The following is a 16,449-nucleotide window of genomic DNA, read 5'->3' as shown; positions in this document are numbered from 1 at the left end:
CAAGAACAACTCAATGTTTCTAAGGAATTTATAGTCTATTTGACCAAGCTTTTGGGAGAAAAGTGTGTATTTTTAAAAAGTAAGGTGTTTGGCCAAGTTTGTATGAGAAAATAAAAGTGTTTTGGGGAATATCAGAAGCTGGCTTTTAGAAGCTAAAAAAATAGTTCTCCAATATCACTTTGAGAAAAATGTACGTAGAATTAGCTTCGTCAAATGCTAAATGCTAAATGCTTAAAAGTGTTTGAAATTTATTGTAAACTCAAATTGTTTCTCATCAAAAGTACATATGCGAAAAGCACTCTTCAAAATAAGTTCATTTTAAAAGTTTGGCCAAATAGACTATACGTGTGCAATCAGATGATCATATGGGCACATTGAAACATCAACAGAACTACTCCATAATGCCGGGAAAATCTTAATTGAATTCTTCTTTCCTCTCTCTTCTTTCCTCTGTAGCCGTTACACTGTAGCCCTACCGGAATGTCGTCGTCAACGCCGGTGGAACTCTTCAAACCACCGGATCAGTCCCAAAAGTTGCATAATCCTCAATTGATCCAAACCCATCAAGTATTATCCCCTAATTCAAATCATATTTCTTCGAATCTGCAGGAAGAGAACGATATAGCAATTTCGAATGAAGATTTGAACTGTGCACAAAAATGCATTTCTTTACAAGAATCCGTATTTCAACGCCAAAAGGAGCGCTTCAACGAGCTTAGCACTCTCTCTCTGTACAATACTCTCCCTTCTCTCTATACTCAAACGGCGACAGCATATAGAGCTGCCGGAATGGCCCTCCGCAGACCACCGGAATCAGTCCAAGAGGAGCGTCTCTCACCCAGGAACAAGACCCAACTGGAATCAACACCTAGCTTCTGCTACAACACTGCGACCCCTGTAGAGATTTCGAAGGAACAACTAGCTTGGGCACAAAAAATCATCTCCTGGTCACAAAATAGAAGCAATGGTGAAACTCAGGGTAAAGACGCGGAGTCTGATTCTAAACAATTAGATACACAACAAATCTCAAACGATTTCACACTCCCAATCGGAAAATCTGGGGATACCCAAGGTGACTCGGATACTGAGAGTGGTTCCTCTAATAAAGAGTTCTCTAACTCAGATGAGAACTTCTTGAATTTGAAGAGATTCGACACAGTTACACAAAATGTGGAGGACTCGGCGAGCGTATCAACTGGTGTTGGAAATGCCTCACAGGAAAGGATCTCGAAACAGTCGAATATCGACATTGAAGAAACGACAAGGAGCAATATCCAAATCAATCCAAGTAAGAGTGTATCTATTCCGATTGAACATAAGTCGAAAGAGGTAACCCATTCTGTACATCAAGAGGTTAAGAATAATAAGGAAAATAAGGGTGAAAATGAGTTGAATCCTATCGCTATAGAAACTGATACTCAGGACAACATAGGAAAACATGATGCATGTAATAACAGTACCAAGATTAATCATAACAATTCAGCATCTAACAAGACTCAACTCCCTCATGATCTTACCAAGCTAACATCCAACTTTGTTAAACACAACCCTCAGTATAAACCAAATATCCAGAATTCAAATGACAAACCTCCCACAAAACCAAAACAGCTACCTTAGTTGCAGAGCTCCAAAATAGATTCTGTCCCAGAACCAAGTCCATTCACAGTTATACAAACTTATGCGACTAGACTAAGAGTTAACCAAAATAGAACTGAAGCGTCTATTAATATTTCACCTCCTGTCTACACCACAAGACAGGGCCTACCAGCTATAATTTATAAAAAGGAAGACTTTTTTGTGAAACTTGCGTCTAGATGTAAGTATACTTTAATAGGAAAATTCACCAATACAATGCCCAAGATAGAGCTTATCAGAAGAAGCTTTATTCAGCAGACTCAACTCACCGGAGGTGTCAAAATTGCTCATTTCAATGCAAGACACATTTACATTGATCTTGATAATGAGGAAGATCATATTTCAGTCTGGAATAAACAGAAAATGTATATTGATGGGCAACTTATGCGATTACAATTGTGGACTCCAACCTTCAGGCCAGAGGAGGAAACTCCTATCGTACCAGTTTGGGTCATACTACCAGAACTACCATGGCATTGTTACAATAAAGAGTTTATAACCACCCTTTTAGAACCGATTGGTAAAACCCTGTACCTGGATGCAGCATCTCTTAAAAAAACTAGAGGCAGTGTTGCAAAAGTAAGGATACAAATGGATATCACTAAGGAAAGGCCTCAACATGTATGGTTAGGAATTGATGAAGAGGATCACAATAAAGGCAGATGGCAAGCTCTACAATATGAAGGTTTACCTGAATACTGTTCTTACTGTAAGCATCAAGGACATACTATGACAAGATGTAATGTCAAGAGGAGAGATGAAGAAAGGAAAGAAGCTGAAGAAGCAAGGAATAATAAAACCAGGAAAGAAGATGACAACCAGGTATGTCCCTTAACCACTGTACAAATGCCTGAGAATAATATATCTTTAACTAATGCAGGTACAAAAGAAAATCAAGCTGGGAGACAGAGACAGCACCAAAATAGGAACAAAAACAAGGAGGAACAACAAGAATGGCAAATTCAGAAAAAACCAAGACAGAAGGAACAACAAAAGAATGTTCAATCAAAGCAGAATCTAGCAAAGCAAACAGGTATTGACTTATCTCTCCCATCCCCCCAAGTCCCCATTAATGGCTTAGATGCTGATGCAAATGACACAATGGATGACGACTGTAACAAAAAAAAGGAAGGATTCAGGTATTGACTTATCTCTCCCACACCCCCAAGTCCCCATTAATGATTTAGATGCTAACACAAATGACACACTGGATGATGACTGCAATACGACAAAAAGGAAGGATTCAGGTATTAACTTATCTCTCCCACACCCCCAAGTCCCGATTATTGGTTTAAATGCTGACACAAATGATACACTTGAGGATGACTGCAATATTACAAAAATGAAGGAGCTAGGTATTGACTTATATCTCCCACAGCCCCATGGCTCCCCCAATAATTTTAATGTTGTGAATGATGTAGCTGTTGTAGTTTATGGAGGTGAGGATGGGGGAATACAGGAGGAACCCACTAACTTGCAGGAAGGGGTTACCGGAGGGAGGGAAAGTACTTTGGTTGACCCTAGGAAAGACATTAGAGCTCCTGCTACCACAGAGGTAACTACTACAACTGTAACCAGAAAGGAGAGGTACAATGAAAACTCACAACAAGAAGAGGACTGCTACACAATGGATAAGGAACCTCCGGATCCGAAAAGGCAAAATGAGAGTCCTCAGGCGTTTAACAATAAGTCTACATTAGCCCTTAGTAAGAAGAAAAGGGATGCGTTGAAGAAAAAAATTATTAAAGAAATGCAATCAGGACAACAGAGCTTACATGATGTACTGGTGGTGGAACATGCAGGCATCCATGTGACAGCTTCGCAAATTCAGAAACCGGATACTGGAAAATGTGCCCTTAACAAGAAAATTACTCCACAATAACTAACAGATGAATACAGAGTCACGCATTCTGAGGATGAGGAAGATCCTGACCAATATGATGAGGTTCAAAAAGAAGAGGAGGAAAGGAGGGCTCTTTCTACCAGGGGTCAGCAAGAAAATAGGAAAAAGAAGCAACAAGATAACACAACAAGTTCTGATAATGCTATTTGCAAAAGTGGCATCAAAACAAGGTCCAAATCAAATAAGTCTCAATGATTAATACCATATGTTGGAATGCAAGGAGTATTGATACTCAGGGTTCACTGGATAGACTTCAAAAACTCAAAGACTATCACAAAATATCTATGATGGCAATTCTTGAACCATTCTCAAACCAATCACACCTCAATTCCCATAAAATTCAGCTTAATATGGACAGTGCTATTCATAATTCCAACAACAAAATTTGGCTCTTCTGGAATAAAGATGTAGCATGCTCCATTATAGATCAGGATGAGCAGCAGATTACCTGTGAGATCAAACATGTTACATGGCATATTACCTATCTCACAACCTTTGTTTATGCTAAATGTAAAGATCATTTGAGAAGAGATCTTTGGGATAAACTACTGCTATATTCCAGTGTAGGCAAACCATGGTGTACAATAGGGGATTTTAATGTAATCACTGGCATTGAAGAGAAGCTGGGGGGCATACCCTACAACATGAACAAAAGTTTTGAATTCATAAGTACTATTGAAGCTTGTGGACTCATAGACTTGGGTTTTCATGGTGCAAAGTATACATGGTGTAACAACAGAGATAATGATGCCAGGATTTGGAAGAGACTAGATAGAGCTATGGTAAATGATAAGTGGTTAGACATGATGCCTATGACTACTATTACTCATTTAGCTTCCACTGGATCAGACCATTGCCCTTTATTCATGGAGTGTGCAGAGAGACAGAACAATGCCCCTAAGTACTTTAAGTTTCTACACTGCTGGGTTGATAATGATAGCTTCCTTGATGTAGTGAAAACGTGCTGGGGAAAACCTGCTGCAGGAAATCCTATGAGAAGATTTCAGGAAAAAATGAAAAGAGTGCGAAGCACTCTGAGTAAGTGGTCAAGACAAGAATATGGTGATATTTTCTCTTCCATCACTGATTTTGAGACAAAAGTTAGAGAGGCTGAGGATGCAATAATCAGTGATAACTCCGAAGATAATAGAACCAAGTTGAACTTGATCAATGCCAAATACATCAGGTATCTAAAGATAGAGCAATCCATCCTCAAACAAAAAACTCAACTCCAATGGTTTAAGGAAGGGGATGCCAACTCCAATTACTTCCATGCTATCATTAGAGGGAGAAGGAGAAGACTGTATATTCACAAAATTGAGGATGATCAGGGTAATAGTATTCAGGGAAATGAGGAAATTGCCAAGGCTGCATGTCATTACTTTGAAAAGATATTTACTACAGACAACAAGAAAATCAATGAAGATTTCCTTAAGTACATACCTAGAAAGGTCAGTGACAATCAAAACCACATGTTGCAAAGGGTACCTACTAAAGAGGAGTTACAGAAAGTGATTTTCTCTATGAGTGGTACTTCTGCTGCAGGTCCTGATGGGATGAGTGGCAAGTTTTTCCAGGTATGCTGGGACATTATCAGTGAGGACCTTTTGGAGCTGATTCTGTTTTTCTTTAATGGCCATGACATCCCAAAATACGTCTCCCATGCATGTCTGGTTCTACTCCCAAAAGTTGAACATCCTAATAGACTATCTGAATTCAGACCTATATCTCTCAGCAATTTTAGTAGCAAAATAATCTCCAAACTCCTTAGTAGCAGACTGGCTCCCATCCTTCCACATCTTATTTCTGATAATCAGTCTGGATTTGTCCAAGGAAGGAGCATATCTGAGAACATTATGCTGGCTCAAGAAATTATGCATAACATAAACAAACCCAAAATTGGAGATAATGTGGTTATTAAACTTGACATGGCCAAGGCTTATGATAGAGTCTCATGGTCCTTTATCTGTCTTGTCATGAGAAAGATGGGATTTGGGGAAACCTTCATAAACATGGTATGGAGAATAATGTCTAACAATTGGTACTCTGTCATCATAAATGGCAGCAGGCATGGTTTTTTCCACTCAACAAGAGGTCTCAAACAGGGAGACCCACTCTCTCCTGCTCTCTTTGTTCTTGGTGCAGAGGTGCTGACCAGAATGTTAAACAACCTTCATCAGCACTATCTATACACTGGTTTTCAAATGGAGAAAAGGGGTCCTCAAATTAACCACTTGAGTTTTGCAGATGACATTATTATTTTCACCTCAACTTCCAAGTATTCCCTTCAACTCATCATGAAGACTCTTCAGATGTATGAAGGCATTTCTGGGCAGCTTATTAATAAGGACAAAAGCCAAATCTTAATCCCTACCAATACACCTGATGATATAATGGATAGAGTAGTGACCATCACTGGTTATAAATGCACTCATGGGCCTATGACATACTTGGGATGTCCATTGTATATAGGAAGACAAAGGGTCATATATTTCACTGGTATAGTTTCAAAAGTGATTGCTAAAATTCAAGGGTGGCAGACAAAGATGCTAAGCTATGGGGGGAGAGCCACTTTGATCAAATCAGTGCTTCAATCACTTCCTATACATCTGTTATCTGCCATAACCCCTACCAGAACCACTTTGAAACAAATAAAATGCCTTATTGCTGACTTCTTCTGGGGTTGGGATAAGGAGAAAAGGAAGTACCATTGGGCCTCTTGGGAAACCCTTAGCTTACCATATGAGGAGGGAGGTATTGGTGTAAAAAACTTGGAAGATATATGTCTGGCAATGCAATACAAACATTGGTGGTTGTTCAGAACTAAGAGATCTTTATGGGGGGATTTCTTGAGAGCTAAATACTGCCAAAGAGCTCACCCTGTCACAAAAAAGTGGCACACAGGTCAATCTCTCATGTGGAAGAACATGATGAAGAACAAAGGTGACATAGAACCTCACATTAAGTGGACCTTATGTTCAGGGAACTGCAGTTTCTGGTGGGATGATTGGCTGGGTATTGGCCCTCTAGCCAATCACTATGAATATATTCCAAGATTCAACAACTCCACTGTCTCCATGTTCTTGACAAATGGAAAATGGAATGAAGAGAAAATCAGGCAACAGGCCCCTCAACACATGATACACACAATTCTCAATACTAAAATCATGTACCAACAAAACATATTAGATCAAGCTCAATGGAAGCTGCAATCACATGGAAATTTCACTTGTAAATCAGCTTGGGAAAATGTGAGAAAGAAAAAAAACAAGACATTGATAGATAGGATGACATGGCATACTAACATCCCTTTCAAGGCTTCATTCTTGCTTTGGAGAGCATTGAGACACAAACTGCCAACCAATGATAAACTGATTTCTTTTGGGAGAGAAACTGCAGAGTGCTCATGCTGCTACAGGCCTGGTTTGGACAACATAGATCACATATTTGTCTCTGGAAGCTTTGCTAAACACATCTGGACATATTTCTCCAACTGGGGGGAATCATGCAGGACCACAACTCCATTAGAGGCATCTTGATGAGATGGTGGACCTACAAACCAAATAATGCTGTACATAAACTCATGTTGCAAGCCCTCCCTATATTTATTTGCTGGAATGTCTGGAAGAACAGGTGTGCAAGTAAATATGGAGGAAAGAAATCTAGTACTACTAGAGTGAAGTTCAATATAATCAAAGAAATATACATGCTTATTACTACAGCTTTTCCATATATCCCATGGCCACCAGCTTGGAAGGATCTAAGTATTTGGATAGAAAACTGTAAGCATGACATAAAAGTAATCCAGGTTAAATGGCTCAAACCCCCCCTAACATAGTTAAACTTAACACTGATGGGAGTGCCATAGGCAACCCAGGAAAGATAGGAGCAGGAGGCATAGTAAGGGATCATAAGGGTAATCTGATATATGCTTTTGCCTCTCCTTTGGGAGTTGGAACCAATAATCAAGCGGAAGTGCAGGCAACCAGTTTTGGCATTAATTGGTGCATTCAACAAGGTTATAATAGAGTAATATTGGAAGTAGATTCTGAACTTGTGATCAAGTGGCTGAATCTGGACATCAAACCACCCTGGAACATTCAAAACTACGTTAATGAACTCCAACAACTGGTCCAACTGCTAGAATTCTTCCAATGCAAACATGTTTTTCGGGAAGCAAATTTTCCAGCTGATACATTATCTAAGTACAGCCATACACTTGATAATACACAACACTTCTACAACCTTCAACAACTTCCACAAGAAACCAAGGGCTACATAAAGCTAGACAAGATAGGAATGGCAAGCTTCAGGAGAAGAAGATTAAAAAGGATAAAACAACCTCCTTGAACATTTTTTATCTCTAATGTTCCTAACTTGGACAAAATCGATATGACAAAACTGGGAAGAAAAAGATGTATCGTATACTTGATCTTCTTCATTTAGCTATGTATAAAATGTAGCTTATTTGAATAGGACTAGTGTAGGTATCTTTCTTGAATTCACATGGAAGGGGAGAGTCTCCCTCATTTATGGTTTTCCTAGTCGCATTGTATCGAGAGGAGTCCTCTCATAGGTTTACTGCTTTTCTAGTATTTAGGAAGCACTTTCTAGTATCGGGGATGAGTTAGCCGACCTTAGTAGGTTTGCAGACTTATGAACCACCTTAATTCGGAGGTAAGGTTATATCCCCCTCTTTGTATCTTTATATTTTATGTATGATAAGGCTTGGGGGTGCTGCTCAACCCCTGACTGTGCACGAGAGGTGGGAGCCTCGTGTAGGGTCCCTTCCCGGTAAAAAAAAAAAAAAAAAAAAAAAAAAAAAAAACAGAACTACTCCATCCCTTTTATATACTAGTAACACATTTTATTTTTGAACTTCCGAATTGTTATACACGATTTCACTTCCCAGACAGCTTTTTAATCTTTTAAGAAATCAAATGTCAACTTTGTTGTGCTACTTTCTTCACTACAGGAAATAATTTGACAATATTATTTTAACATTTTCTTCTACGACCGCTAAAATTATGTACACAGTCAGATTAACATTTTGGAAACTGTGCTTTTCATCAAGATACATCATATAAAATGGACATTATCACATCAAGTGTATGAAAAAAGTCCACACAAAGAACATATCTACAGTATTTGCATTTACCTACCTCCTATCTCAATAAACACAGATACAGCCTAAAATATATGATGCACCAAAATCTTCACTACATCTTTCTGACTCTTCTCGGACGAATTTGGAGGCTTGGGAGGGGAGCAGGGAAGTGGATGATGAATAATGTCCCTTTGATCTTCATCTGTTCTCCTCATCAAGAAAATAAATAGGAGATGTAGGTTCCCTTACATTCTATGTACAGTTCATTTGTAGTTTGGTCTCAACAATCGTACTCAATGTTTAACCAACATTGCGTCTAATCGCCTTTTCCTGGCAGCATGCTTTAATTTCTCAAGTGCAACTAATCCAACCTGCCTCACCCTTTCTCTGGACAAACCTATCCTGTTAAGAAAGAAAAATTAAATTTAGAGCAACTGTACAACATAACAAGGAACTTCATTGCAATAAATTTTTCAAACCAAGTTCAAATTGTTGCTAGTTGTGAATTTATCATGTATAGTTTCTTTATCTTTTGCTAACTACATTAAACAACCAATTTTATTAGGGGCTCTCACCTTCTACTAATATCCTCCCAGGTAAGGCATTCATTGTCCAGACCATAGTACAGTCGGATAATCTCTCTCTCGCGTTCCCTAAGAGTTGAAGAAATGAGGTTGTTTACTTCATCCTGCAAAACAGATAAAGTCAGTTATGATTTCTTCATCAGCAATCTATGAATTCAGGAAGAAGACGGAAGTTATAAATGAATTAACCTCAGAAGTATTCTCTTACATTTTTACAAGAGTAAATATAAGCATATGATGAATAAAATCCAAAAGGTTCAGTTTTTTCCACTGAAACAGTTTTGACCAAAGCCGAAACATTTTCATTGCCATCTATTGGTAGTTACACTCATTTCTTGCAAAACTCATAGATAACTCAAACACATTAGGCCGTTTACTCTCTGAGACATTTCAAGTTTACATCTTGATAAATAATACAAGAAGATAGAAGAATGTGGCATAGAAGGAGGCAACTCCACTGAACACCACTCCCTAGGAGGTGTAGGTAGGGAGAAGCATGCTTGATATCACAGGTATCATTTTATCCTCAGACCCAAATTTGACCTAATTTGGAGTGTTATCATTACTACTAATGTGTTTACATACATGCCTTGCGAAAATAGGAGGTAGACCTAGAACCCGTTTGGATTGGCTTTAAGTTGGTCAAAACCAACTTAAAGCCCCTTTTTAGCTTTTGGACGTGTTTGCCTAATGATGACTTTAAGCCATAAAGTTCTTAAAGTCAGTCAAAAATGAAAAGTTAGGATTCCTAACTTTTTTTTTTTCAAAGTGCTTAAAGTCATTTTCTTTGACCATGAAAATTACTTTTATATCCCTTATATTTTAACTAAATTCTCAAACTACCTTTTTTTATTCTTTTAACCCTAAAATTCACATCATAAGCACTTTTATCCAAACACTCAACTGCTTATTTATAAAAATAACTTTCAGCACTTTAAAGTTCTAAAAGCACTTCATACATAAAAGTTACTTTTTTTAAGCCCATCCAAACGGGCTCCTAATCATAGATAGATGAGAATCCAAGTTCAAACTTGATGTGGTAGACCTAATCATAGGGAAGGAAGTTGTCTAAAAAGACACAGAGTCTATTGGAATACATGCAAACTCAGCACAAAATAAGGCAAAATGGAAAAAAAACAATCCATATAGACTAACATTTAGTTCTGACTTGTAATTCAGGTTTAGTTTAGAACTTCTAGTGCTAGAGAACCTAAATTGATATAACCCAAGGAGAGCCACACCTGTAAAGCTAGCTATTAAGGTAGGAGAGCCCAAGGTTATTCCTCATTTAACCGATGTAAGACTTTTTGCAATCGGATCATAACAAATCACCACGCTCCACATCCGTCGTCCTCGACGTCTCTACTCTGGGTAGATTTCACTCTACCACAAGTAGGTAGCTCTTTCCCAGGAGGCGCCAAGGGTGATGAGTGGCTCTGATACCATTGATACAATCCAGGGAAAACCACACCCCAATAGCTAACTAGTAAAGCGGAAGAGTCCAAGGTTATATAAGCCCCAAATCAGCTCCCCATTTAACCCAATGTGGGACTTTTTGCAATAGGATCATAACAGCTGACCCCAACTAGTTTGGGATTGAGGCTCAGTTGTAGTGTGTTATAGAAGAGAAAAATTACAGTGACACAGAAAGAAGGGAATCCAAGGGAACAAGATTTTATGGTAGCGCAGCAATCAGATATAATGATGGAGAGGTACAAAGAATGTAGACCAAGATCATACTTCCTGCACAAAATTATGATTGGCAAACTAACCACCATTATGAGTTGACTTATTGAAATCAAACCTAACTTTGAGTCAAGGAGGAAAGACTCAGCTCGGATAGCTAATGCTAGAATTGTTGGAATTTTTAATTTTTCCAACAAGAATAGCAGTAGCTGCCACTAGGAATCTTTCAGGCATGCACAGGGTTAATACAAATTCCTTTGTAATTTAAGGGAGGGGGGTAAATCAGGACAAAAATACCTCAAAAGTTTGATTTTGTTAAAATTTGACTTATGAATACAAGTCACATAATAAATACTGTACATGTGTCCAATATTTAATAATAAATTGTGAGGGTTTCTCTTCATTAACTTACCTTGAGCGCCCATCCATCAACTCCATGCCACGGGTTGTTCTCCAGGCGATTATCAGCAATGTACTGCAGAAGAAAGTAGACCATGAAACATTAGTCGGTGATGGAAAATGCCTGATAAAAAGAAAAGCCTAAGACCTCAAGATCTTGGACTAGAATCTTTCTAGAAGATTGATAGTCAATTTTGGAAAGGGAAGGTCTTGGATTACTTAGTAAATCTGGAATCCTGTCAAATTCAAATCTACAATACATTTTTGCAAAGATTATGGTTTGGACTTACGCTATGAAGTGTTGCTCCAGGAAGGCCATTTAAAGAGGGAAATGCTTCCCTATCAAGTGAAAACACCTTGCTGCTTGCCTAGAAGAAAAAATATTTTAGAAACAATTTTGTACTAAATGAACTGCAAATTTTAAAGCTATAAGATAATCATACCTCAGTTGCATTCCTGACTTTCTTCTGTGACATGTTAAGGCATTCAGCTATTTTCTGATGGTTCATGGGAAGCTCAAGAAAATTAGCAAAAAGAACAGTGTGATATTTTACAATTAATTTTATTAGCAACATTCAGAGTATGATACCAATCCATTCATTTTGACTGAACTTACTTCGATTGATGGAGTTATTCCATTATCTTTAAGCTTGATTTTTGCATTCCGGATTAAGCTCAGTCTTTCATGTAGATGTATGGGCAATCTTAAGGTTCTTGAGTTATCAACTAATGCTCGGGTGACGCCCTGAGAAATGGGGAAATAGCCAATAGGTAATGAAAGGTCGTACACAAACTTGTGTTGTTTTCAAGAAACTGAAAAACAAGACTAAATAGTAATCTCACCTGACGAATCCACCAATAAACATAAGTTGAGATTTTGAATCCTCTTGAGTGATCAAATTTCTCTATCCCGCGAAGTAGTCCAATAAGGCCCCCCTACATGCACATGAAGGAATTCTCCTCAAGAAGTGACACTTTTGATTTTATAGTATGAGGACCAATGCACAAACACAAGAAGTTCTGCATCTGTAACTTTGTTCATACAGTAAAAAGTTACCTGAATGAGGTCAGCCATTTCAGTACCCATGCTATCATATCTTTGTGCAATTGACATGACGAGACGAACATTGCTCATTGCAAGTTTTTCTCTAGCCAAGGAACACTCAATTAATGTAGATCGTAAATCAGCAAGAGACATCTTCAAGGAAACCGCAAATTGGTCGTCAGAAGGTTCACATCCCAATCTTTCCTTCAGCCTAAAAATTTCATGGATTAAATTAAACAAGCTGGGTAAATCATCTCTAAAACATATTTTGAAAGGAAACCCTAGTCCAAAATATCACTATCAATTTTATTAAGAGAATAGTTCCAATGTGATAGAGATAGAGAAGCTAAGCTGTCGTTAACATTGAAATCATAGCCTTCAAGAAGGTACAACTACATTTTGACATCTATAAAGAGAAACATGCTAAGGAGTAGGAACTCTCTAGATTATCTAAAAACTTCTCCAGCATTCTGTCTCCATCTTGTTTATTTACCTAATTTTTCATTAGATAAGGAAGCTAGTTACCATTAGCAACATTAATACTAGCTTAGATCTGGTTCAGTCCCACAGCATTCATACTCTTCCTTATAATGAGTTTCAAGCACTACTAAAACATTGGTAGCAACTTGACCTCCGATATTATGAAAGCAATGTATTCAGGAAAACATACAAAAGCAGTTGGACAATCTCGAGAACAGAACGTTTGGGTGGGGTATTTGAGAAGAGAGATTATCATACATTCTACAATATTTCTTTAGTTCTTTATATTAATATCACTGAAGAGAAGATCAGCTTCTAAAGTCTGTTCTAATGTCTGAGAAAGTAGGGGTGGCACGGTTGAAGGGAGTTGTGAGTTTAGTACCTGGCCTTCTGTTCTTCTAAATAAAGATCAAATTTGATTTTTTTGGATAGTTGCACCACTTCCTTATGTGTAAGCAGTTCTTGGTTTACAACACCATTCATGTAACCTTTTAAACGGTTTTGTTGTAGCTCTGGACCGACAACAGATCTCAGTCGCTTGCTTGCAGAATTTGCTGCGGCTGAAGTTTTTGGAATTTGAACTCTTTTACGAGTATCCATTCTCCTCCGCCTAGCAGATGTCCCCGAACAAGTGATCTGTATCGTCTTTTTACAGTTCTTTTCATTTGGTGGGAAAGCTGCCAATGTCTTCTCAGCTGAAAGATTCCATTGTTTTTCAAGCATGGATTTCTGCAACAGAAGAAGAACCTCCACCGAATCTTCTTCACTACAGCTTTCATTCTGCAACTTTTTGAACATTTGAACCCATGGCTCCATATTGGAATGATTAGATGCAATGTCTACATGCTCTTTGACAGCCTTGACAGATTGTTTTTTTCGATTGGAAACATAACCGGGGCTATAATTGGATGACTTCTTAGCATTGATCACATTCCTCGTATGATTGCAGATCAAAACATGATCACCACCGCTACAAGCTAACTTTTCAGTAAGATCAGAATAATAGAAGGACGAGCTTAAGATTCTATTTCCTGCATAGAGTCCGATAACTGCAGCAATGGCCATCACGAGGGATATGACTATCTAAAATCCAAGACCATGCACCGCGTTTAACAATATTTCTGAGTTACAACCATACCAGCTGATGACCAGGTGCTATATTGATTCTCTAATTCAATCTCCCAACTTCTCAAACTTCTGACAGCAAGTCCACAAAAAGAAACAATACCAAAGAGACAATTAGTTTCTAAAATAAGGATTGTAAGCAGAGAATCCGAACAAACAAGCTACCCCGAATTTTTTGACCAATCAACTTGTCTATTTTTTTGCTTCTGTTTTCTTTTGGATGAGCAATGAAATCAGGAAAATTATGTTTATTCACCACCCTTCCCTACAACTATAGAAGGATGATTCTGGTTATCAAATGATTGAACAACGGGGATACAATTTACTTACGATACTTAGTTAACATTCATAAAAAAATAAATCTATATGGATTAGTCATAAGAATTCTTAAAACAGGTAAATACATGAATAAATTGGCTAAAATGCATCGGCACAAAGAGAATTTACATAAACTAAGCTAAACTCTACCAATTTATGAAATTAGATCAAATCAAATGAGTATATAAAATAAATAGTATGAAGATCTCAGGTGATCTGTTCAGCTTGTGATATACCTCAATTTTAGAAGTTGCACAAAGTGAGATAGTGTGAATGTGTGTTGCTAACTGAAATGAAAATGTATTTCTTTTTTTTTTTTTGGAAATTTGATTTTATTAGAATGATTAAGGTACTGGTGGAAAATAACGAAGGGTTGGATATTGGGGGCAGAGAGAAGTTAATAGCCATTGGCTGGAGAGATATTTGATGCTGGGTTCGTGTGGCTTCTTTCTTTGGTTTCTCAGCCATACACCTACTCTTTTTCTTTTTATCTTTTGTCCTCTTTCTTTATCTCTCTATCTATCTTTCCAACATTGAGTTAGAAAAAATAAATAAAAAAACTCGCAGAAATGGAGGAAGTGTTTAATGCATATATAATTGGATATGTACATATAATTAAAACGGAAAGTATTTATTGTGATCAAAATGTTAGATCTGGATCTATGTTTACTATCTGTAATCATACATTAAGAATTTCGATTAGTGTTAAGAAATTGGTTCCCATTTAATTACCTAACACAATTATCTATTATATTGTACACAAATAATACGTGTTGTAATAATCTCTCTAATTATATATTTAAATGTTGATTACTCATATTGAACTCAAATTTTATCAAGTCTTGGTGTGATTTGCATAACATAAAGTGTCAGTTCAAATGATATTTGATTAGAGTTGAAAAATAGTATATGTAAGTACATTCCAATTAAGCTTCATTGGCAACCATTAAGGAGTTTCAAAACTTTGAATTTGAAAATCGGATTTTGCAAAACTATTATTTGTTTGGATTGAGTGTCGCTGCAACCGACTAGGAATAATTTTTGGAGCTTTTATCTCAATCTTGAGGAAGCTTCCTGAAGATTTGAGTTGATTTTGGTTGAAATTTCATATTGAAACTTAAAAGGAAAAAGACATAAATAAGTTGTATACAAATTATATGTAAGTTGTATATCTGAATCGGATTTGTATACAACAAAAAAATACAAGTTGTATGTTTTGACAGAATTTATATACAATATAAAAAAATTGTATACAAGTTGTATATTTTGATAAGATTATACAAATGTTTTGACTGGATTTGTGTATATATTTTTTTGAAAATAAAGAATAAGCTAAAGTGGGGTACATATTAGGAAAGATAACCTAAATACACATCTTATTTTACCATAATTTCTGAATTTCATAAATTTTAAGGAATTTTTATAATTTAAAAAATATTTAAAAATAATATAATTAGCTCTTAACATTATGAGATTTATGTAAATTACACTAAATATTATCATATTTTTATGTCTATAAGGAAAAAAATCCATTCTAAAAGATAATTATAGTCCAATGGGTTTCGTCGGGCATATGCAGTCTTCTTCCACATCAATGTTAAATTGTTGTACATATGGGCCTATATAGAAATACAAAAGGCCCATTTACGTAAATAATATAATACTTTCTCTATTCCATATTAAGTGAATTTGTGAAACAATGCATATGAAGAAAAATATTTAAGAACATAATTTGAACCATACTTTCTACTATTTTCCTTTGTAAAATTATAAATATAACTTTGCAAATAGTGTGATTTATCTCCTACAAAATATAAAACTTCAATAAATGAAAGAACGAATATGAAAAAAGTTTCAAACATTTATGTTGAACTTTGAACAATGAAAAATTCTTCAAAAATTCACTTAATATAAAATGAAGAAAGTATATAACATTAGTTACGAATTTTAGTATATATTTCACCTTTACTAAAAATGAATTTACTTTTCTTATCTAAAATAGTACAAAATAAAAATACCAAAAATATTTTTTTTTTCTCTCTTCCATTTTTTTCTTTCTTTCTTCCGTTTTTTCCTTTCTTTTTTCTCATTCACTTTCTTCCTCTCTCTTTTTTGTCTCTCCTTCTTCTCTTCTTTTCTTTTTGTTCGTTTCCTTCTTTTTTTTCTA

At 36.5% G+C, this 16,449-nt stretch overlaps 2 protein-coding genes across 3 annotated transcripts; one reads left to right on the top strand and one right to left on the bottom strand.

The window, feature by feature from the left end:
- The first annotated feature begins 480 nt into the window (after nt 1-480).
- Nucleotides 481-1,617, top strand: LOC129900156 (suppressor protein SRP40-like). Its single transcript, XM_055975098.1, has one exon. The coding sequence runs from the start codon at nt 481-483 to the stop codon at nt 1,615-1,617; it is 1,137 nt and encodes a 378-aa protein (XP_055831073.1).
- Nucleotides 1,618-8,520: 6,903 nt separating this feature from the next.
- Nucleotides 8,521-14,571, bottom strand: LOC129899212 (RNA polymerase sigma factor sigA-like). 2 transcript variants are annotated; one of them, XM_055974085.1, is made up of 10 exons: nt 14,519-14,571; nt 13,222-14,036; nt 12,372-12,570; nt 12,158-12,250; nt 11,931-12,059; nt 11,758-11,811; nt 11,605-11,682; nt 11,328-11,390; nt 9,221-9,333; nt 8,521-9,047 (listed from the first exon to the last, which is right to left on the bottom strand). In XM_055974085.1, the coding sequence occupies exons 2-10, from the start codon at nt 13,902-13,904 to the stop codon at nt 8,939-8,941; spliced, it is 1,521 nt and encodes a 506-aa protein (XP_055830060.1). In that variant the 5' UTR covers nt 13,905-14,036; nt 14,519-14,571; the 3' UTR covers nt 8,521-8,938. The 2 variants fall into 2 exon arrangements, with proteins under 2 accessions (XP_055830060.1, XP_055830061.1); XM_055974086.1 differs by having other exon boundaries at nt 13,222-14,033.
- Between the last annotated feature and the right edge of the window lie 1,878 nt (nt 14,572-16,449).

This window comes from Solanum dulcamara, chromosome 8 (assembly GCF_947179165.1).
Source record: "Solanum dulcamara chromosome 8, daSolDulc1.2, whole genome shotgun sequence".
Taxonomy (NCBI): domain Eukaryota; kingdom Viridiplantae; phylum Streptophyta; class Magnoliopsida; order Solanales; family Solanaceae; genus Solanum; species Solanum dulcamara.
Note: the sequence above shows the minus strand (reverse complement) of the source record. Positions and strands in the feature narration are given on the sequence as shown.